This window comes from Danio aesculapii, chromosome 10 (assembly GCF_903798145.1).
Source record: "Danio aesculapii chromosome 10, fDanAes4.1, whole genome shotgun sequence".
Taxonomy (NCBI): Eukaryota; Metazoa; Chordata; class Actinopteri; order Cypriniformes; family Danionidae; genus Danio; species Danio aesculapii.
The window spans coordinates 41,344,894-41,370,827 of record NC_079444.1 but is presented as its reverse complement, the minus strand read 5'-3'; the positions used below and the strand labels follow the sequence as shown (position 1 = coordinate 41,370,827).

General features: G+C 33.2%; 1 protein-coding gene across 1 annotated transcript in view; it reads left to right on the top strand.

The window, feature by feature from the left end:
* Positions 1-8,432: 8,432 nt before the first annotated feature.
* cabp1b (calcium binding protein 1b) overlaps positions 8,433-25,934 on the top strand; it is a 75,272-nt gene continuing 57,770 nt past the window's right edge. Inside the window, exon 1 of the mRNA XM_056467333.1 lies at positions 8,433-9,007. Within this exon, the coding sequence (XP_056323308.1) occupies positions 8,558-9,007 (450 nt within the window). The 5' untranslated portion in view covers positions 8,433-8,557. The remainder of the gene's footprint in view (positions 9,008-25,934) is intronic.

The window sequence follows — 25,934 nt, the reverse complement described above, 5'->3', positions numbered from 1 at the left end:
GCAATATTTTTTTTCGATAGCCTACAGAACAAACCACTGTTATACAATGACTTGCCTAATTAACCTAGTAAAGCCTTTAAATGTCACTTTAAGCTGTATAGAAGTGTCTTGAAAAGTATCTAGTCAAATATTATTTACTGTCATCATGGCAAAGAGAAAATAAATCAGTTATTGGAGATGAGTTATTAAAACTATTATGATTAGAAATGTGTTGAAAAACGATTCTCCATTAAACAGAAATTGGGTAAAAATATACAGGGGGCTAATAATTCTGACTTTAACTGTATGCAATAGATGCATAGATATACATTAATGATATAATTTTAAAAACTTTGCAAACAAATCGTCACCTTGGAATTATAAGGTTTTATCTGCGTTCTGAATGATTTTGAGATATTGAGCTTCAAAGTTTTCCATGTAGCAAACAATATGTGTGTAACATATTGTAACATGTTACAATTGTAACGTGTAACATGCAAAATAAAAAGTCTTAAAATGTAAACAACCTTTATAAAACATCCCATAATGTAAATAAGTTGTCATTTAATAAGAATATGTCAATAACTCAATTTTGAGGTCTATTTTGAATTCAGATGGAACCTTATAGTTCTAAGGTGACGAAATGTCCAAAAATACATGAAGCTTCCAGTACTCAGTTTAAAGAAACATTTGATTTAATCCTTGTGCACTTTTCACATTGACTTCCCTTTTGTTACGGTCAGGATGAAAGCATCCACTGAATTAAACTGCTGTAAAAATGCTGTAAAAAATTATTTTGCATAAATCTGTTTATCAACCTCAGTTCTGATCAAAACTACTGGATGTTTGTACAAATTACAGGATTTTAACTCTTTAATTGCCAAATTCACAAATCTAAATCACAAAACTATGTATTTTTAATATAAAAAGTAATTGTAGACTGGATTTTTTTAACCTTTCATCACAGTCTTAGACATGTGAACGATTAGTAACAACATTGGCTTTGATGCATTGTTAGATTTTCATTCTTTTTGCCTAATTTACTGTTGTTGGCTGTTTTTGCCCCATTCACTTCCATTATAACCACATTTGATGGTGCATAAATACACAGTCTTTGTTTTTGTTTACTCCATGTAGTTCTGAGAGCTGAGATTGCATATTTTGGTTTTCTCAGACACATAAGTGCGTAAAGGTCACTCTCACACACACACACACACACACACACACACACGCACACGCACACGCACACGCACACACGCACACACACACACACACACACACACACACTTTAATTTGCTGTTATACTCCATATTAAAACCAGAAGCTAAGCTTTTTTGTGCACAGGCCTCTCTAAAGGGTTAATGCTGCCAACTGATGATCAACAGTAAAAAGTAAAATTTTTTTCCTCTTTCCAACAAGGAAAACCGCCAATAATCAAAAATGCATCATTATATGCAGTCATGGTTTTGTAATTAAAAGAAAGCGGTTATAAAGGAAGTCAATGGGGCAAAAACAGCCACCAACAGTAAATTAGGGAAATAAATATGAAAATTAATCAAAAACAATGCATCAAAAATGTCCAGGACTGTGATAAACGATCAAAAAAATCCAGTCCACAATTACTTTTTATATTAAAAATACATCATTTTGTGGATTATTTTCTCCAAATCAGTGACATACTGTATATAAATTTGGCAATTAAAGAGTTAAAATTCTGTAATTTTATAAACAATTTAGTCATTTTGATCAGGACTGAGTTTAACAGATTTCTGCAAAAATAAATTTAAAAATAAATATCTGATGCATTTTTACAGCAGTTTAATTTAGTGGATGTTTTCATCCCTAACATATCAAAAGCATAGTAAATTTGCCCAGAGTGTATCATTGAGTTAAAAAAAAAATCTAAGCAGTTTCTTAAAATATGTTTCAAAAAAAAAGATTTGTCTCCAAAAATCATTCTGCTGTCTGAAACACAGAAAAAGTTATGGCCAAATTAATACACAAAATCACCCTAAAGTGGCCGAAAACACCCCCAACAGGACATAAGGGTTATACCTCTACACTACTGATTATCATAAAGCACTTAAGCTCATTGAATAAGTGATAGTATTGCATGCAAAACTACGTCTGTTTTTCAGTGTACTGGAGTGTGAGATGAAAACACATCTTGTTTTTTTTTTCCCTCCTGCTCCTTTGAATTCAAATGGGCCAGATTGAACCCTGGGGGTTCAGTGTCCCCTGCTGCACAGAGAGGGAACATCTCTTTAAAGAAACTATGCATTATTTTTCCTGGATAGAGCGTCAAATGCAACTAAAGCAAAAAAAAGAAAATAACCCAAAAGCCACAGTGTGCATACCTGGAGTTAGACTGAGGCCATGTCAGTCAAAGTAGAAGTAGAAAGTGATGCAGGGCAAGAGATGGTGAGCTGAAGCGAAAGATTCCCTCTTTCCCTGGAGCGAATGAGACACAGATGTCAGTGAACACAGAGTCCCAGGAGACTCCACTTTCCAGCATCTCTCACGCTGTTTACACACACACACACACACACGTGGCGCAATCAAGTTTTTTTACTCATTTAATTAGCTCCATATTTAGTGACATGAGAGACTGGAGGAACGCGGAAAGCAGATGGGACTTCACGAGGGTCCTGTCTGAACACGAAAAATCTTGAATACTTCTAGTAAATCTTGTGTTGAAGACTTACAAAGTGGTCTGATGAACATCGCAGTCAGTGATGTCATTTGATGTATGAAAATGCATTCTGATTACTTTTAGATTACTTTTGGATTACTTTTTCCCTGTCTTTTGCTCGTGTTGATGAGTTGCAAAGAAACTGGTCTGTTTCTGATAGCAAATTACATGTTATAAATTGCAGCCAGTGATGTAATCTAGGTGGATTTTTGTATGAACTGTATTCGGACTACTTTTGGATTACTTTTAGATTACTTTTACACTACCTTTTGCTCATGCTGATTAGCTACAAAAATGTGGTCTGTTGCTGATTGCAAATTACATGATAAAAATTGGAATCAGTGATGTAATTTAGGTGGCTTTTTGTAGGAAATGTATTCTGACTACTTTCGGATTACTTTTAGATTACTTTTGGCATAATTTCACAAGGTCCTGTTTTAATACAAAAAATCTTGTCACCTTCTAGAAATATTCGTATTGATGACTTTAAAAATGTGGTCTGTTGCTGTTTTCAAATTACATGATAAAATTTGCAGTCGGTGATGTAATCTGATGTATAAAAATGTATTCGGACTACTTTTGGATTACTTTTGCCCTAACTTGCATATCCACATTTTTCTGCATATGAAAACTGCGTTTCAAATTATAGGTTTGCATTTCTGGTTTGGAAAACTTAATCTCAAAAGAAATAAAAACAATAACTGCGAAACTCCAGTGATGTAATCTAGGTTACTCTTTGTTGTAAATGTATTCACACTACTTTTGAATTACTTTTAGATTACTTTTGGCATGACTTTATAAGGGTCCCATATGAACAAAAAATCTTGAGCGCTTCTAGTTGAGCTTGTGATAAAGATTTACAATAGTGGTCTAAACAAAAGTGCAGTCATTAATGTCATTTGGTGTATGAAAATGTATTCTGATTACTTTTGGATTACATATGCTCGTGCTGATGAGTTACAAAAACTAGTCTGTTTCTGATTACAAATTACATGATAAAAGTTGCAGTCAGTGATGTATTCAATAGGTGACTTTTTGTATTAAATGTATTTGGACTACTTTTGGATTACTTTTATGCCCCATTCACACGGGGCGTTAGCTTCAACGCTTCCCATTCACTTTGAATGGGTGACGTCAAGCATTGCCGAACTGCATTGTGGATCCGTCTGCGCCGCTTTAGAGGTGTTGCTCGCTGCAGAAGTTGGGACTAGCTCAACTTTTCAAGCGTTGACGTAAACGTCAGCCAATCAGATCGCTGTATGCAAATACACCAGCTCAGACAGTGGCCTATTGTTGACTAATTTTATTGGCTGACGCTGCTATAATGATCGCGTCAGACACTTCAGACACACCCTCTGTCAAGCGTTGACGCTGAAGCCCCGTTTGAATAGGGCATTACACTAACTTTTGCTCATGTTGATGAGTTACAAAAAAAGTTATCTTTTACTAATTGTAAATTAATAATTAATGATAAAAAATTATAGCCTGTGATGTAATCTAGGTGACTTTTTGTAGGAAATGTATTCAGACTACATTTGGATTACCTTTAGATTACTTTCGGCATGACTTCCCAAGGGTCCTATATGAACATGAAAAATCTTGAACACCTTCTAGTAGAGCTCGTGTTGATGCCTTACAAAAGTAGTTTATTGAAAATGGCAGCCAGTGATGTTATTTGACGTATGAAAATGTATTTTGACTACTTTTGGATTACTTTTGGATTACTTTTACTCGTGCCGATGAGTTACAAAACAGTGGTCTGTTTCTGATTGCAAATCACATGATAAAAATTGCAGCCAGTGATGTATTCTATAGGTAACTTTTTGTCTTAAATATATTCGGACTACTTTCGGATTACTTTTAGATTACTTTTGGCATAGCTTCATGAGGTCCTGTATTAACACAAAAAATCTTGTCCTTTTCTGTCCTTTTCCTTGTCCTTTCTATGACTTACAAAATGCTGTTTACAAATTATAGGATAAAATTTGCAGTCGGTAACATAATCTGATTACTTTTGGATTACTTTTGCCCTAACTTGTTTATCCACATTTTTCTGCTTGTGCTGACTGCGTTTCAAATGATAGGTTTGCAGTTCTGGGTTGGAAAATTTCTATTTAAAAGAATAAAAACAGTCGTTGTGAATTACTTGTTAAAAAATTCCAGTGATGTAATCTGTGACTCTTTGTAGGAAATGTATTTAGACTACGTTTGGATTACTTTTAGATTACTTTCAGCATGACTTCCCAAGGGTCCTGTATGAACACAAAAAATCTTAAACACTTCTATAGAGCAGTTTGCCCAGTAGCTCGCTGCATACGTCAGTGGACTTAGGATGCAGGGTGGAACGCTTCCAGAAACCAGGTAAAATAAAAGCAAAAAATAAACAACGTAGTAAAATCACTTGGCCGCGATGACTTTTATTTTTCTAGAGTGCTTTTGAAAACATTACCGGTTGGGTTTAGGGACAAGGGTGGGTCAGTCGTTCAGTCATTCAGTCGACAGCAAGCTGGCCTGGTCGGCTGAAGTGTATGTTGCACCCTCTGGTGGATTTATGCGAGAAGAGGATGCTCGAGAGAAATTTGAGATCATCAAAAAGCATACACAGCAGCCTTTGGTGCATTTACAAAAAACTGTAAGCAGATGTACCTCCTGTTACATATTTCAATATTTCAAGAAGTGAAAAAATTAATTGCAAATGTACTACTACCTTACTAACCATAATAATAACCAGCTGATTAGCAGTTTGTTAAGATAATAGTCTTCTGATTGCTTAATCCTGATTACATAGAAGTGTTTCTGCTTCGCTCTGACTTCTGGCCAGTCTGTGTCTACTTAAATAGCTCACAAAATGACTTGCATCACAAAAAATGAGTTGAAAGAAGTTTGAAAGATGTCAAAGTTCAAAATAAATGGTCTTATGTAAAGATAGGGTTTGACTGCGATGTCCATCAAAATGCGGCTGTCCTTCAGAAACAAGCATTATAAGCAGTTCTGTGGCGCTTCGTCACTTAGAAAGATTTCAGTGGACTGGCATGTTTTGACTCGTGAGCGTCTCCAAGTGTGACTGCTGTTTTTGTTGGATTTAAGCCTTTGGTTTGAAGAACGTATCGTTCCATTATGCCAATTATGCAGGGATTTTTTTAGTTGTTACTATGCAGAAATGTTGCTTTCTTTAACGATACACTTAAAAATAAAGACTAAAGGATCTTTCAGTAAACAGACATTAACATTTTTCCACTATATAGGACATTTTGTGGAATATAAAGATTTTTAATGGGACCAATGGCATGAAAGATTCACTATTTTAAAGAGTAAAAATACCTTTTTATTGTCATTTCATGTACACTGACTGGCCACTTTATTAGGTACATCTTACTAGTAACAGGTTAGACCCCCTTTTGCCTTCAGAACTGCCTTAATCCTTCGTGGCATAGGTTCAACAAGGTACTGGAAATATTCTTCAGAGATTTTGCTCCATATTGACATGATAGCATCACGCAGTTGCTGCAGATTTGTCGGCTGCACATCCATGATACCAATCTCCCATTCCACCACATCCCAAAAGTGTTCTATTAGATTGAGATCTGGTCACTGTGGAGGCCATTTGAGTACAGTGAACTCATTGACATGATCAAGAAACCAGTCTGAGATGATTTGCGCTTTGACATGGCGTGTTATCCATGGCGGTTAACAACCATGCCACGTTCAAAGTCACTTAAATCACCTTTCTTCCCCATTCTGATGCTCAGTTTGAACTGCAGCAGATCATCTTGACCATGTCTACATGCCTAAATGCATTGAGCTGCTGTGATTGGCTGATTAGACATTTCCATTACCAAGCAGTTGTACCCAATAAAGTGGCCGATGAGTGTGTATAACGAGTCAAAGAAGTTTTCAGTGGTGTTTTATGTTGGTATGTATTGCTATAATTGAATTTTATAATATATATATATATATATATATATATATATATATATATATATATATATATAATATTATAAAACAGCACATATGGTTCAGCACATTTGTATGTAATGGTTTAGAACCTTTTAATATATTAACTCCTATAATTGTGAGTATTAAAAAACTATTTTTTTCGTGACAGTACGGACAATTTTAGCTTACCCAATTCACCTATAGCGCATGTATTTGGACTGTGTGGGAAACTGGACAACCCAGATGAAACCCACTCGTACACGGGGAGACCCAGCCGAGGCTCGAACCAGCAACCTTAATGTTGTGAGGCGAATGTTCTACCCACTGCGCCACCGTGCAGCCCTGAAAGTATTTCATATTTAAGAAAAATTTCTCTAAAATCAATTTCAAACATATGCCTTGTGCATCCTTATGGACTGAAATGTTTATGTTTTGGCCTTATTTCCTTCATAAATCTATTTTTACAAAAAAAGTGCCTTCAGTGAAACAGTGTCTCTTCTCATAAATGAATATCTCTTCATTCCAGTGCCTTTAAAATCATACATTAATGAAGAGGCTTCTATTAATTTTGGAAAAATGTAAAATTTTAAGTATTTTGGCACATTTTTCCCCCTACTTTTTCTTTTGTTCATGTTTTTTGGGGTCTAAATTTATAAAAAATTATGTCATTTAAATTATGTATATGGCAACACGGTGGCTCAGTGGTTGGCACCGTCACCTCACAGCAAGAAGGTCACTGGTTCGAGTCCCGGCTGGGTCAGTTGGCATTTCTGTGTGGAGTTTGCATGTTCTCCCCGTGTTGACGTGGGTTTCCTCCGGGTGCTCCGGTTTCCCCCACAGTCCAAACACATGCGCTATAGGTGAATTGAATAAGCTAAATTGGCTGTAGTGTGTGTGAGAGCGTGTATGGATGTTTCCCAGTACTGTGTTGCAGCTGGAAGGGCATCTGCTGTGTAAAACATATGCTGGATACGTTGCTGTGGCGACACCTGATAAATAAAGGGACTAAGCCAAAGGAAAATGAATGAATGAATGAAAATCATGTGCTTGTATTGGAATTCATATTAGAATTTGTTTTGTATGAAGGCACTGAAAATATTGTGTGTACAAGTGGTATCTGTATGCAACTTTTATAAAAAATATATATATATATTTTTATATATATCATTAAATATATAAAATTAATAATGCATTAAAATCAGTGTTCTCTCTGGACCCTTCATCGACCCCTCCAAACCTATTTGTTCTTCTAAAAAAAACAATAACCGTGGTATTATGTAAAGAAGTACAAATTCAAAGGGTTAAAATGAATACAGGGCAGATGATGGTAAAGAAACAAAGACAAAATACCAGAGAGTGTATCAAATTATAAAAATTCTATGCTTTTATGACGTTTTTAGGGACATTTATGTCTGTTTATCGAACTGTGTAGCCTATGGCGCTCAAGTTTTAATATGTTATTGCAATAATTTAATTCATGTTTATTTGTATAGCGGTTTTGACCGTCATTGTTTCAAAGCAAAGGTGCAGAATAACTGTAATTAAAATGTTTAAAATGTATACCCTCCTCCTTTGTGATAAATGTGATGTGATGCTATTTTCTCCTTGTCACAGTACTGAATTCACCTGCGCGGAAGTCACGTCACTCACAGTCATTAATGTTTCGACGTCCTTTTATTCTTCAATGGCATCGGCTGGCAGTTTGACGTAACTTACACACACACACACACACACGCACACGCACACACACACGCACACACACAGAGGGAGAGAGAGAGATACACTTGTTAGTGCTGAATTTCGGTAGAAGCGCGCGCTCAATGGGGTCACGAGGGACCGAACAAACTCCGCGGCGCGAGCGACCTGTGCCTTGCTCCATAAACTCCTCCACCGGTGAGAATCCCGCGTATTTCAGCACTCACACCGAACTGCATAACTTTACGGGTCAACATGAGCTCCTCTCTCCCCAAAAGCGAATCCACAACATCACTCATTAAGACGAACAGGAGGGTGCGCGCGGACCCCGCCACTCACCGTAACGGGCACCGACACACCGGTGAAGACTCGTGCTGGACCGAGGAGTGCGATGCCACAGCAAGGAGACCTTTATGTCAACCAAAACACGGCCGAAAAGGTAATCAGCGGGAGGATGAACACCGCAAAGCGTCAAGGCACCAGCACAGCATTGAGCCTCCGGTGCGCGGCAGCCGAACACCGTCACCGACCGCATCCCTCTCCAAACGCTCAGACGAAGCGGCGATGTTTTTTGAGACGAAGGACAAACACCGGGCGAGCCTGAGCGCCAATGCTCCTCCAACGCTCCAGCCCGGCAGAGCGAGCGCGTACAGCGGCGCGCGGGATGCGGAGCTCCATCCCATAGTCAAATCAGTGTTCGGGCAGGTAAGACTCGACTACAGCACTATAACTACACTGTAAAAAAACAACTGGTTGCCTTAGTTGAGTTATTTTAACTTAAATTGCATACTTTAAAATGGCTTATACAGTTGAAGTCAAAATTATTAGGCTACCTGCCCCTGCCAATTTCTATTTAAACACATTTCTAAACATAATAGTTTTAATATCTTATTACTAATTACTGATTTCTTTTATCTTTGCCATGATGACAGTAAATAATATTTGACTAAACATTTTAAAAGATACTCGTATTCAGCTTAAAGTGACATTTAAAGGCTTATATATTATTATGTGTGTGTGTATATATTAGTATATATATATATATATATATTAGTATATATATATATATATATATATATATATATATATATATATATATATATATATATATATATATATATATTAGTATATATATATATATATATATATATTAGTATATATATATATATATATATATATATATATTTTTTTTTTTTTTTTTTAATTCATTAATTTTCTTTTCGGCTTAGTCCCTTTATTAATCGGGGGTCGCCACAGCAGAATGAACCACCAACTTATCCAGCATATGTTTTACGCAGCGGATGCCCTTTCAGCTAAAACCCATCACTGGTAATAGTAAAAAAGTAGTAAATCTAGTATAGTAGTAAAATAAACATTGTTTACAGTGCATGCATTATATGCAGCCTACAAACAATAGGCTATTATATGACATTATTAACCTCACTTTAATCCTTAAATTGTTACCATCTTCAATAATACTAAAAACAATTTGACTGAATTCATGTTTTTCTATTTATACAGGAATAATCTGTAAATATCAATGTAAAATTAATTGTTACTCTCTGAAAATACAGAAAATGTTCTTTCATAAAACAGAAAAATAACGTAAAACCAAAATACAAGCAATAACTGTAAATTCAATGGTAGATATTTTTATTACAGAAAATATCTGCAAACAGGTATTTCACTGTATAATGAAAAAACTGGAAAATACATTCAATTACCTGTGAAATAATGTTTATTTTTTAAAGTGTATGCTAATTAGGCAAATCTTAATGATGGGTTGTTTTGTAGACAATCGAAACAAGTAGTGCTTAAGGGGGCTTATAATTCTGACCTTAAAATGGTTTTAAAAAATAAAAAACTACTTCTATTGTTGCCAAAATAAAACAAATCAGACTTTCTCCAGAAGAAAAAATATTACAGGAAATACTGTGAAAAATTCTTTGCTCTGTTAGACATCATTTGGGAAATATTTAAAAAGAAAAATTCACATGAGGGCGAATCATTTTGACTTCAGCTGTATATCTTTAAAAAAAAACTATTTAAAGTAAGAGCATTTTTATCTTTCATGATTAACATTAGTTATTAATATTATCTAAGTTATAATTAAACTATAAATATAGATTACCCTGGACCTCAAAAAAGATTTGACATAAACAAAGAGTTGACTAATATTTGGTTGAGATCCAACTACTTAAATTTCTGCAATCTTAGTGTTAAAAAAAATAAATATTAAGAAAATCACCTTTAAAGTTGTCTGAATGTCTTGTTAGCAATGCATATTACTAAGTGTTTATATATGGACAGTAGAAAATTGACAAAATATCTCTTTGGAACATCAACTTTACCTAATATCCTAATGAAACTTTGGAATAAATTAGTATTTTTGACCCATTCAATGTATTTTTGGCTATTGCTAAAAATACACCTATGCAGCATAAGTGGTTTTGAGGTCCAGGCTTGTCATGATTTATTGATCATATAATGTTTTACAGTGTAGTTATATAGCTGATTCTTGGATCTAAAGTGACTTGTAGTGGATTTCAGCTCTATAAAGAGTGATTAAATTGAATTATTTACCATTTTAAAAGTGTTCGTCAACAAGTGAATAATTCAGGACGATCAAGAATGGTTTATGTTTTGGTCTATGAGAATTACATGAGTCAAAGATGAAAATGGCTTTAAGCATCAAAACATTGTAAGTCTAATACAGCTTTAGGTTTTTTCATACATTTTAATATCATTTTAGGCAATAATAATAATAATTACTGGAAATACCATGTTTTTACCTTGTTTTACTGAAGCTTTTATTTAGTTTTACACCCTCTACATGCCATTCAGCATAACAATAGTATATGACAATATTCAGAAAATCTTGTAAGGCATTTCTGAAGAATTGTTTGATGAAATATTAATATAATAACACCAATAATGATCTTTAAAACTTTGCTTTGCAACCATTCTTGAAATTACTAACTTTTGACAGCGTTTAATAATAATAAAGAAAATGTATTATAATAGATAAAAAAAAAATATATAGGTTCTGCTGAATGACGATCATTATTTCTCTTTTTTACTGTAGATTTTTAGGTTAAATATAGTTCCAATAACAGCTTTCTATAATGAAACACTTATTTTTAGGCATTTTTGAAGAATCATTTGATGAAATATTAATATAATAACACCAAGAATTGTCATTAAAATGTTGCTTTATAATTTTAATAAGCACAGATCAGAAAAGTATGCAGTTTCATTTTTAGAAAAAGAAATATTGGTTATGCTAAGTGATGATCATTATTTCTCTTGTTTCACTGTCAACAAGTGAATAATTCAGGATGATTTAGAATGGTTTATGTTTTGGTCTATGAGAATTACATGAGTCAAAGATGAAAATGGGGTAATGGGGTTTAAGTATCAAAACATTGTAAGTCTAACACAGCTTTAGGTTTTTTCATACATTTTAATATCTTTATAGGCAATAATAATAATAATTACTGCAAATACCATGTTTTTACCTTGTTTTACTGAAGTTTTTATTTAGTTTTACACCCTCTACATGCCATTCAGCATAACAATAGTATATGACAATAGTCAGAAAATCTTGTAAGGCATTTTTGAAGAATTGTTTGATGAAATATTAATATAATAACACCAGCAATGATCTTTAAAACTTTGCTTTGCAACCATTCTTGAAATTACTGGCTTTTGACAGCGTTTAATAATAATAAAGAAAATGTATTATAATACATAAAATAAAATATTGGTTCTGCTGAATGACGATCATTATTTATCTTCCTTTACTGTCGATTTTTAGGTTAAATATAGTTCCAATAACAGCTTTCTATAATGAAACACTTATTTTTAGGCATTTTTGAAGAATCATTTGATGAAATATTAATATAATAACACCAAGAATTGTCATTAAAATGTTGCTTTATAATTTTAATAAGCACAGATCAGAAAAGTATGCAGTTTCATTTTTAGAAAAAGAAATATTGGTTATGCTAAGTGACGATCATTATTTCTCTTGTTTCACTGTCAACAAGTGAATAATTCAGGATGATTTAGAATGGTTTATGTTTTGGTCTATGAGAATTACATGAGTCAAAGATGAAAATGGGGTTTAAGCATCAAAACATTGTATGTCTAACACAGCCTTAGGTTTTTTCATACATTTTAATATATTTATAGGCAATAATAATAATAATTACTGGAAATACCATGTTTTTACCTTGTTTTACTGAAGTTTTTATTTAGTTTTACACCCTCTACATGCCATTCAGCATAACAATAGTATATGACAATAGTCAGAAAATCTTGTAAGGCATTTTTGAAAAATGATTTGATGAAATATTAATATAATAACACCAATAATTGTCATAAAATTTTCGCTTTGCATCCATCATTGAAATTACTGGCTTTTGAACGCTTTCAATAATAAAAAAAACATAGTATGTAGTTTTAATAAGCACAGATCAGAAAGGTTTTTACTTTCTGATGTGTGCTTGGTTTCATATTTGGTTTCATTCAATTCCCTCTCTATATATATAGGTTATACGCTTAATGACGAGCAGTATTTCTCATTTTTTAACTGTAGATTTTTAGGTTAAAAATAGTTCAAATAACAGCTTTCTATAATGAAACACTTATTTATATATATTTTTAATAAGGAAAGGATATATAGGATATAAGGATATATATATATATATTTTTTTTTTAATCAGAAATATGTGGTTTAATTTTTTCATCAAAAAATATTGGTTATGCTGTGTGACGATCATTATTTAGCTTTTTACTGTCAGCAAGTGAATAATTCAGGATGATTAAGAATGGTTTATATTTTGGTCTTTGACAATTACCATGTTTTTACCTTGTTTTACAGAAGTCTTTACCTTGTTTTACACCCTCTACATGCCATTCATAGTCAGAAAATCTTGTAAGGCATTTTTGAAGAAATATTTGATTAAATATTAATATAATAACATCAAATAATTGTCATAAAAGTTTTGCTTTGCAACCATCCTTGAAATGATTGGCTTTTGACAACTTTCAATAATAAAAAAACATATTATTGTATATAATTTTAAAAAGCACAGATCAGAAATATGTGGTTTCATTTTTAGCTAAAAAAAATATTGGTTACGCTCACCATTATTTCTCTTTTTTCTTTTTACTGTATTTTAGGTTAAATATAGTTTCTATAAAAATTTTCAATAATAAAAAGCATATTTTTATAAATATTTTGAATAAGTACAGATCAGAAATACATGTGGTTGAATTTTTAGATTAAAAAATATTGGTTCTGCTGAATGATGATCATTGTTTCTCTTTTTTTTACTGTACATTTTTAAGTTAAATTTAGTTTCAATAATAAAAAACACACATATATATATATATGTGTATGTGCATATATATGTATATACAGTATGGTTAAATTTTTACATTATTGATTATTATTTTAAATATTTCTTTCTTTTATTATTGTAGATTTTTAGGTAAAATTTATTTTCAATAATAATAATAATAATAATAACAATCACCTTTTGCCTTTTTAAGTTCACAGTAATTGACCCTCTGATGATTATTATAAAAAACACTACTAAAATACCTCCATCTATGGACATCACACTTCAGAAAGGGTAACAATCAAGTGTGAATCAGCATCACATAAAAATAAACAAGACAGCAAAATCAACAACAATATTTGTAATCAGCAATAATCAACAACCATAATTATTATTTATATTAATTATATTATATTAATTAATTTATATTAAATATACTGGTAACCCTCTGAACAGAGAATTGCAAAAATCCAAGCGAGACGTGATAAAAGCATGGACGAGTCTTTCAGCGTCAGGCCTCGAGAGGAAAGGATGTATGCGGGCTATATTACGAAGATGATAAAAGGCCGTTTTAGTTAAATGTTTAACAGACTAAGCTGAGAGTCAAGGAGAACACCAAGATTAAGCACCTGAAGAGATGGTGATAAGACAGACCCATCAACTGTCAATGCAAATTCACTACACCTCTTGACGTTAGAAGCAGTGCCAATCAATAAAATCTTGGTTTTTGAACTATTCAGTTTAAGATAATTATGTTGCATCCAAGCTTTAATTTCAATTAAGCAAGCATTAAGCGATGACATTGATGCCGATGAATTGGGGGAAATATTTACCACAGATGCTTTTACTCTACCTGCACTACATTTTTGGGTGAGTAATGGTACTTTTACTTGTGTATGATTCTTCAGTACTCTTTCCCTCACTGTGTATAAATAACAAAACTACATGACATTTTAACTCAGTGAGAGTTCACCCTGACGGCACGGTGGCTCAGTGGGTAGCACTGTCGCGTCACAGCAAGAAGGTCACTGGTTCGAGTCCTGGCTGGGCCAGTTTGCGTTTCTGTGTGGAGTTTGCATGTTCTCCCCATGTTGTGCTGTATACTGGACATGGTGTATAAGTGTGAATGAGTGCGTTTGGATGTTTCCCAGTACTGGGTTGCCGCTAGAAGGGCATTCGTTGATTAAAACATGCTGGAATAGTTGGCGGTTCATTCCATTGTGGCGGCCTCTGAAATAAACTTCGCCGAAGGAAAATGAAAATTAGTTCACCCTATAATTTGACACAAAGCTCTTTCTTTTAATCAACGCAAAAGAAGGTAATTTGAAAAATGTTTGAATCAACAATATCAATATCCATTGGCTTGTTTGCTTTCGCTACTATGGAAGTCAATGGTTTTAGGTTTTCGTCTTAATTAAGAATCTATATTTTTCTATTATATTATAGAAAATAATATAGAAAAATTATATTATATCTATGTTCATCAGAAAAAAAGAAACTCATAAAGTTTATAACCACTTGAGGGTGAGTAAATACATTTACATTAAGTCATTTAGCAGACTTACAACTGAGGAGGCATTCAGCAATTCAACAAGAAGAGGCAATACATATGAGAAGTGCGATTTATTCCAAGTAACTTGTTTGTGCTCAGAGAATTTAGTGCTGGATTTTTTGTTTTTTTAGAGAGAGATAAAGTAAATACTCGGGTAAAAATGTCAGGTGAGCTATGCCTCTAACACAATTGTGGCCAGCAATTAAATTATTATTTATGAAAATTGAACAGGTGGTCATTTGAAGAACTAAACATTAATCTACTCATAGTTGGATGCGTCTTAGACATCTAGTGTTCAGACAAAACAAAAATGCATTTTTAATGTTTAAGTCACTTTAGATAAAGTGTCAAGTATATATTATCAGTGTTTATGGCCAGCTGCTCGGTTGTTGCTAGAAGGGATACAGCTGCAGCCAGAAGTTAATGAGAATTATTTATTATATTAACCATTATCTGTATTTTATTAACCTCTAGCCCTAGCCCAAACCTAAACTCAACCATCACAGTAATGTAAAAACAGTAATTACACCAAGTATTATTCATATTATTCATTAAATTATCCATTTAATTGTATTTTATTCACGTCCAACTGTAACCCCAACCATCAGAGTAATGCAAAAACAGTCATTACACCATGTATTATTCATATTTTTTATTAAATTGTTCATTAAATTGTATTTTATTCACATCGAACCATAACCCCAACCATCACAGTAGTGTAAAAACAATAACTATATAGAGTATTATTCATATTATTTATTAAATTACCCATTTAATTGTTTTATTAATGTCCACCCCACCCAACCCTCACAGTAGTGAAAAAACAGTAATTATACCAAGTATTACTGATATTATTTATCAAAATACTCATTAAATTGCATTTTAATATCACCCCTACCCCAACCCTAAACCCAACCATCTCAATAAAGTAAAAACAGTAACTATAAAGAGTATTATTCATATTATTTATTAAATTCCTCTTTAAATTAAGTTTTATTAATGTCTACCTCTACCCCAACCCACAATGTAGTGAAAAAACAGTAATTGATCCAAGTATTATTCATAATATTTATTACATTTCCAATTAAATTGTATTTTATTAACATCTACCCCTAATCCAACCTTAAACACAACCCTTACCGTAATGTAAAACCAGTAAAAACACAGAGTATTATTCATATTATTTATTACATTTCCCATTAAATTGTATTTTATTAACGTCTCCCCATACCGCAACCATCACAGCAGTGTAAAAACAGTAACTATACGGAGTATTATTCATATTAATTATTAAATTCCCCATTAAATTGTGTTTTAGTAATGCCTACCCCAACCATCACTGTAATGTAAAAACAGTAATTACATAGAGTAATATTCAGATTATTTATTAAATTATCCATTAAGTTTTATTTTATTCATGTCCAAGTGTAATCCCAACCATCAGAGTAATGTAAAAACAGTAATTCCACCATGTATTATTCATATTATTTATTAAATTGTCCATTAAATTGTATTTTATTAACGTCCAACCGTAACCCCAACCATCACAGTAATGTAAAATCAGTCTTTATACAGAATATCATTCATATTATTTATTAAATTACCCATTACATTTAATTTTATTCACTTCCAAATGTAACCCCATCCATCATAGGAATGTAAAAACAGTAATTCCACCATGTATTATTCATAATATTTATTAAATTGTTCATTAAATTGTATTTTATTCACGTCCAACCGTAACCCCAACCCCAAAATCAGTCTTTATACAGAATATCATTCATATTATTTATTAAATTACCCATTAAATTGTGTTTTATTAGTCTACCTCTACGCCAACCATCACAGGAATGTAATAACAGTAATTACATAGAGTAATATTCAGATTATTTATTAAATTACCCATTAAATTTAATTTTATTCACGTCTAAATGTAACCCCAACCATCACAGGAATGTAAAAACAGTAATTCCACCATGTATTATTCATAATATTTATTAAATTATTCATTTAATTGTATTTTATTCACGTCCAACCGTAACCCCAACCATCACAGTAATATAAAATCAGTCTTTATACAGAATATTATTCATGTTATTTATTAAATTACCCATTAAATTGTGTTTTATTAGTCTACGCCATCCATCACAGTAATGTAAAAACAGTAATTACATAGAGTAATATTCAGATTATTTATTAAATTACCCATTAAGTTTTATTTTATTCACATCCAAATGTAACCCCAACCATCACAGTAATGTAAAAACAGTAATTACACCATGTATTATTCATATTATTTATTAAATTGTTCACTAAATTGTATTTTATTCACGTCCAACCGTAACCCCAACTATCACAGTAGTGTCAAAACAGTAACTATACAAAGTATTATTCATATTATTTATTAAATTACCCATTTAATTTTATTTTATTATCGTCTACCCCTACACTCTCAGAAATAAAGGTACGGAAGCTGTCACTGGGGTGGGACCTTTTCAAAACACATTTGTACTTGAGGGGTCCATATTGGTACCTCATGGGTTACGAATGTACCTGTGAGGTATTAATATGGACCTTTTAGGTACAAACTTGTACCTTTTCAAAAAGTCCCACCCCATGACAGCTCGCGTACCCTTATTTTGGAAAGTGTACCCTAAACCCAACCAAATGTAAAAACAGTCATTATCACCAAGTATTATTAATATTTTTGTATTAAATCACCCATTAAATTGTATTTTTGACACACCTACCCCAACCCTAAACCTAACCCTTACTGTAATATAAAAACAGTAATTATAAAAAATATTATTTATTAAATTACCCAATAAATTGTATGTTAATAACGTCTACCCCTACCCCAACCCTAAACCCACCCCTCACTGTAATGTAAAAATATAAATTATTGTTGTGCAGTATCTAAAACAAAAAGCTATATAGATGCGAGTATCCACCGCTGTAACTAGACTTTTACCTGCTGCTCTGCTCGATGATGTTTATGGAGCTTCATTGTGCATCGCAGAAAAAGTGCTCTGAATGGCATGCAACCGGAGAGCTCGTGTCTTTGGTGGAAATGATCTCTCTATGATCAGATACTGATGATAAAACTGAATTATGCATGAGAGTTTGCAGATTGAAGTGAAACAGAAGTCTCCCGTTTGAGCTCGCGAACACAATAAAGCCCGTTGGAAGAGTCAGACGCTGGTCAGTGCTTTATCACGCATAGCTGATAACTGCAGATCATATTGGAGAAACTCTGAAACCCGAGCTTCACTTTTGAATGGTTGTTTGGCTATGAACCTACGATGAAACTTGAGATCTTTTGAGAGGCTTTATGAAAATCTACTTGATGGTTTTTTACTTGAGGGCTGCATGATACTTGGAAAATATGCGATATCAAGTCAAGTTGAGCTTTATTGTCATTCGATGTGTGGACATACATTGGAATGAAATGTTGTGTCTTGCAGGACCACGGTGCTACATAAATATACATAATCATACATATGAACATACAGTTGAATTCAAAACAGGCTTATTGTGAATACGTAGCCCCGTATACATTTCTGGAGAGCGCGAATAATGTAGCCAGACTCGGTCTGTCAATCAGTCAGTCATTCGACAGCGGCCTCTGGTGGATTTATGCAAGAACAGCAGGCGTGAATGACACTCGCGAGAGAAATGTAAGATCTGAAAAGACGTACACAGCGGCCTCTGGTGGATTCACGAAAAAATTTAACTCCTGGGACGTATTTCATGCTCTCCAGAACTGTATATAGGGGTACGTATCCATAATGAGTCTGGGTTAGATATATTTTAAACCTATACGTAACTAAAATACCAAAGCGGTAATTAAACTAAACTAACTACTATCTATACATATGCATACTTAAACTATACACACAACAAGACAGACTATACAAGTAGTTTTAAATAAGAGAATATTGTGCAAGATATTAGCCCAGTTCATACAAGGATACCGGTAAATATCGGGAAAATTTCCAGAACAACTTTACCAGTAAATTCATAAAGGCGCTGTTCACACAGGCACTGACGTTCCGTAATTCTCTAGAAAAGAGCATTCACACATCCATTCCAAAATACTGGTAAATTCCGACGTCATTAACCAGAAATGACCTCTAAAAGGCTGCACTTGTATTTGTAAACATTTAACTACATTGCAAACTCTGTGGATGGATAAGTATTGTGAACAACTTCGATGAAAACATATGGAGAAGACGCATGTCGAGATGTTCATAATATGTGTGTGTGCTGGCGCTCACCCGCTGCTTTACGTGTACACGCATCAGAGCTTGAAGGTAAACAAACAAACGGTTTATCATAAGCATTTTAGCTATATTTTTCCCTAGTTGGCGATAAGAAGGAACAGAAATGTTATCTGACTAACATCTAGCAGCTAAATTTGTCAGGAAAAATATTCACAGGCTTTTATTCTCATAAACTGCGCGGACATGAATGAGTGTTCTGATTGGCTGGAGTAGACGTCTCACGTCAGCGCATTCTAGACGTGAACGCGCTCTTTCTGGCAATCTTCCTTCTGTGTTCACACAGAGCAGCATTCCGGCAAATTACCGGTTATGTTACAACTTCTCTTCCCGGAAAATTGCCAGAACGAATTTACCGGTATTTTCAAAAAGGGCCTGTTCACACATACAGACCTTTCCGGAAAATTGCCGGTAATTTTCCGGAAAGGTCTGCATGTGTGAAAGGGGCTATTGTCCAAAATGCTTAACTAACTGGCATCAACTTATAATGAGAAATACATTCATTCCAGTATTTCTTGATCATTTTTAACATCAGTTAATAAACATATACTGCAGACGTTCAATTCTAGTTCATATCAGCACAGTTCCACAAAATAATATTTACTAATATATTACGCTATAGTAAAAAATCCTGGGTTGTTGTAATCCAACATCGAGTCAAATATGGACAATCCCATCTGTTGGGTTAATGAAAGTATATTAAATTAATCCAACATCGGATTTATTCATATTTGACCTAACACTGAGTTACGTCAGCCCAACTTTTTTAAGTGTGTATTTAATTAAAATTATATATATTTTTTAAATAATTAAAATTAACTAAGGGAGACACGTTGACCCAGTGGTTAGCACTGTCACCTCAAAGCAAAAAGGTCGAGTCCCAGCTGGTTGGCTCCCCATGTTGGCAGGGGTTTCCTCCGGTTGCTCCGGTTTCCCCTACAGTCCAAACACATGCGCTACAGGGGAATTGAATACACTAAACTGGCCGTAGTGTATGTGTGTGAATGCGAGAGTGTATGGGTGTTTCTCAGTATTGGATTGCAGCCTCAAGGGCATCCACTGCATAAAACGTATGCTGGAATAGTTGGTGGTTCATTCCGCTGTGGCGACCCCTGATGAAAAAAGAGACTAAGCCGAAGGAAAATGAATGAATGAATCAATCAATCAACTAAGGCTAATGAAGGCTTTGTACACTGAAAAAAAATATTCAAAGATGATTCCTTGGATTTACTCAATTTTTTTTTTACGTTAAGTGGTTGTAAACAATTTATTTGGGCTGAATTTAAACAAACAAATTAAGTTGAACATTTTTAAATTACATTTGTTTGTTTAAATTCAACACAAATAAATTGTTTGCAACAGTTTTGCATGCAACACTTTTTTCAGTAATTTTCTGTTTACATTTTATTTCTTTTCATGTTTAAGACTAAACGAAATGATATATTAAATAATAAATTATTATTTAACAAATTATTTAAATAGTATAATTAGAAATCAAAATATAGTTAAAATAGAAATAATAATTCAAAAGTCAGCTTAGGTGTTAATTTGCTTGTTTGTGTTTCTAAAAATGCAAAGACATAATAATAATAAATGTAATCTGCGCTGAAAAAAATCATGAATTGGATTTACAAAAATGTTTAAGATAAGTGGTTGCACACAATTTATACAACATGGCCTGAATTTAAAGAAACAAATTAACAAACACTTAATTTGTTTGTTTAAATTCAGCCAATATCAATGGTTTGCAAACACTTATCTTGAAATGAATCATTTTTTCAGTGGGTTGAGCAAGAGCTTGGTTTAGTTTTGCTTTGAGTTAATATAATGGGCTTCATATAAACAGTCTATACTACAGCATGTCCTCATTAGGATACAGTAAACGTGTCTCTCGGTGTGTGTATGTGTGTGTGTGTGTGTTTGACCTGATGAAGCTCTGACCTGAATATGGAGGTGTTTTTCTGTGCCACAGATACTAAAGAGGGTTTGTTATTGTTTTTCAGACAGAGAAAGCAGCACTACAGAAGAAACTGACACTACTGTTAGGATGAGAAAGAAAATGTCTGTAAAAACAGATCCTTATACGCTTTAAAAGTATGAAAGAATTGCTTTTGGGTGGCAAGGTGGCTCAGTGGTTAGCGCTGTCGCCTTGCAGCAAGAAAGTCACTGGTTCGAGTCCCGGCTGGGTCAGTTGGCATTTCTTATTTATCAGGGGTCACCAGAGCAGAATGAACCTCCAACTATTCCAGCATATGTATTAAGCAGCCGATGCCCTTCCAGCCGCAACCCAGTACTGAGAAACACTCATACACTCTTACATTCACACACACACTCATACACTACGGCCAATCAAGCTAAAAAAAAGTGGCAAATTAATAAAAGTGTGTCATGATGATGATGATGATGATGAACCCTTTATTTGTCACATACACTTTTACATGTAGCGAAATCGGACCCCTCCGACCATACACAAATGTCACACATTTCAGGGGAAGACATGTCAGACGAGAGGTAGCTTTCAGAAAGAGGGAATAAGATACTTTTGGGAAGAGGGAGGCTAAAAAAAATCTCCTCTTAGACTGTCCTTGAGGTAGGGCAGTGTGAGATCAGGGGGAAAAAAGCCCCAGCAAATATAATATATTAATAATTATAATCAACACAACTTTGAACCGGAGCACATGTTTGATCAATGCTGTAAATGTCACACAGGTACAATAGAAATCTGTGTAATGGCTGTTTTAAGAAACACCCTCTGATAATGTCACAAAAAGTCAAACCTGTCAGAATACCTCTCTTATTGTGCAGTCAGAAGCTTGGATTGACTTGTAAAGGGGTCCTATTATGCAAAAATCACTTTATAAGGGGTTTAAACACAGTTGTGTGGCAGCAGTGTGTGAATATAACCAGCTTCTATTGTTAACAATTTATTAAGTGTATTGTTTATAATCACACTTGATTAAAACAGTCTGCAGAAACACTTTGATTGACATTCTCCCTTTGTACGTGCAGAGGGGGAAAGCCCAAACCCACTAGTGATCATCTCTCCCTCATTAGCATAAACAGCCCTGAGTGAGAAGCAGCCATCTGCTATTAGAGTTTTGAATCTGCCACTATGCTGACACACAAGCATTTGTAGCTCCGCCCTCTTTTCAAAAGAGCACAATCTCATTTGAATTTAAAGCGACAGTCACCAAAACACCACAATTTGCATCAAAGCCTCAAAGAAGCAGGTTCAAAGAGTTATAAAACAGTACGTGTGTGTTATTTTGAGCTGAAACTTCACATACACACTCTAGAGACATCAGAGACTTATTTTACATCTTGTTAAAAGGGACATAATAGGACCACTTTAACACTTGTGCCATGCACCTGCAGGCATCATTAGTCTTTGGCTTATAAATGTCATTTTGTCACAATTGCTCAATGTTAAACCCAGCGCAAACTTTAAAAAAACATCACGTTTCTTGACTGACGTGACTCACACACATCCAGAAAAGCCCTGCATCTGAACACGAACGGAAACGCTGCTGTATTTATAGCGCGTCCGTGTCTATTTTTTACTCGTAGTGGATAGATATTCCTCAAATGCCGTGTTTCATATTTCCTTACGTAACTCTGAGGGCTGCATTCAATCCCTACAGAAATCATTCTCAGCCGGCAGCTGCTAAATATAGCAGCTCAAGACCTGATTAGAGAGGAGAGGGAAAAGCTGTCTTTTGTGGCGGAGTAAAAAAAAAAAAAATCAAATCCATTAACTACCTGACACGTGGAGACTGAAACCGTGAAAAAGAGCAGAGGATTGCAGCTGTATATGTATGTAACAGAGTGTACAGATTGCATATTCGATTTTACATGTGTTTTTAATGCACTGAAAAAAATAAAGAATTCAATTTACATTTTTTTTAAGGTAACTGGTTGCAAAAATTTATATGGGCTGAATTTATGGGCCAGTTGGCATTTCTGTGTGGAGTTCGCATGTTCTCCCATTTTGTCTTGGGTTTCCTCCGGGTGCTCCGGTTTCCCCCACAGTCCAAAAACATGCGCTTTAGGGGAATTGATTAACTAAATTGACCGTAGTGTGTGTATGAGTGATATATATATTACATAATATTATAATATTGATATACCTAATTGAGTATACCTCATTTTGAAAATGAATATTTTTCTCCATTTCTCAGTGAATATAGGCAATGTATTTTGGTGCATTTAAACAAAACAGATTTGATAAACAGATATATTTATTACAATAATATTTTAGTCACCAAACATATTTAGAAAAAGAAAGATAAAACAATTAAATTCAAGCAAAATATTGCAAAAAGGAAATTACAACCTACAAAATTTCAACTAAATTTTCCAAATATTTTGCTTCTCTTGATTTTTTCTTTTTTTAAATTTGTATTTAATATTTTTCTATAACATATAAATTTGGATGTACTAGTTTTTAGACCGTTATCGTAAGTTATTTTGTTAGATTAGCTCCAGATTTGGCTTCAGTACTGACTAATCTAATGTAAATGTACAAATATAATATTGTATAGCTTCCTATTAAAATATGAATTTAAAAGATAGATTTGTGGGGCGTATATTTGTATATGCTGAGCACACATATATATATATATATATATATATATATATATATATATATATATATATATATATATATATATATATATATATATATATATATATATATATATATATATATATATATATATATATATGCTCAGCATATACAAGTATACACCCCACAAATGTATATATATATATATATATATATATATATATATATATATATATATATATATATATATATATATATATATATATATATATATATATATATATATATATATATAATTACAAATTTACACAGGATTTTGTATCCCTGCTATGTAAACTACCTTGATATCATAAATTACATCAAATAGACATTAACATTGGCATAAATAAACACATAAAAAATTACTTATAGGACAGTTCTGTAATCGATTTTTGATGCCAATGTTAGATGTCAAATTGATGTCATTTTGACATCAATATAGTCAAATTACATTAAATCAGTTTGCATATTTATGTGTTTTTGAATGTCGTTTTGATCAATGATAATAATGGCGCTTTAACAACAACCAAAAATAAGCTGCAGATGCACAGGGTTTCAAAGCATTTTCTAAATTTTAGTTTATTTTTTTGTAGAAAGTCCTACTACTTTATATATATATATATATATATATATATATATATATATATATATATATATATATATATATATATATATATATATATATATATATAATTTATTTATTCATATATTTTTAAATAATATTTTAAAATGGCTAAGGTCGATATTAATATCCTTCTTAAGAAATTATTCATTTTTTTGATTGTTTAAAGCAGTGGTTTCCAAAGTGTGGGTTGGAAGACGATGACTACATTTACATGGACATCAGTAATCAAATCATTTGCCTTAATCCAATTAAGAATTTTCTAATGAATTATTATCTAATAAATAAGAATAATCTAATTAAGAAATATGATTCAGCTGTTTACATGAGCTGTTTTTTGAATGTTGTTTTTTATGATCCTGTTTTACATGTTATAGCACATAATTCGCTTATCGTCTTTGCGTCACTACGCTATCCACATTTCCTCCAGAGTTTCATGTAATTTCGGGTGTTTCATTTCTAATTTGTCGACTTTAACTGCAGTTTGGCACCTTCACTTTCATTTAGGAACATTTCATACCTGTACATGCCCCCCGTGACAAACGAGATATTGGATGCCAGTATGAACTGCTGGAAGAGTGTTGTTTAAATATAATTGATTTTAAAATAGATTGATTTTACAACACAATGTTAAACTTCGACACATTTACAACACTCACGTACATTAAAAATAAAGGCCACGACTGAACATAGAGGACGATCTCCAAGTGGCGGCCTCTATAATTAAACCAAGAATAGTCTCGTGCTGTAAACATTGTGCCCACCTTTATCATTAAGTGAAGTTAATATTAAATTATTAGCTTATATAGACTTAGCTTATAGAGACTTATGACTATAAAAATATGGTTGTTAAACTTGCATTTTTTTTTTTGTGTTGTCAATAAGCTTGTTTATATTGTTCCAACTGGTGTGTGTGCACTGTTGTGTGCAATGTCTGTATGTTTATAACCACCTACGAGCAAAGTGGGGGTTGCAAGTCCCTTGAATTGGTATGTTGGGGGTAGCGAGCTGAAATGTTTTGGAAACCCCTGCTCTGCAGAACAAACTACTCTTGTCTAATAACTTGCCTACACTGAAAAACAAATATCAAGTCAGTTTAACATAATATAAGTTTAATGAACTCATAAGGTTAATTTGATTCAGCTTAAAAATTGAAGGCAACCAGGATTTTGTTTTACAGTGAAGTTAATCTAATTAGCCTTTAAATGTGACTTTAAGCTGAATACT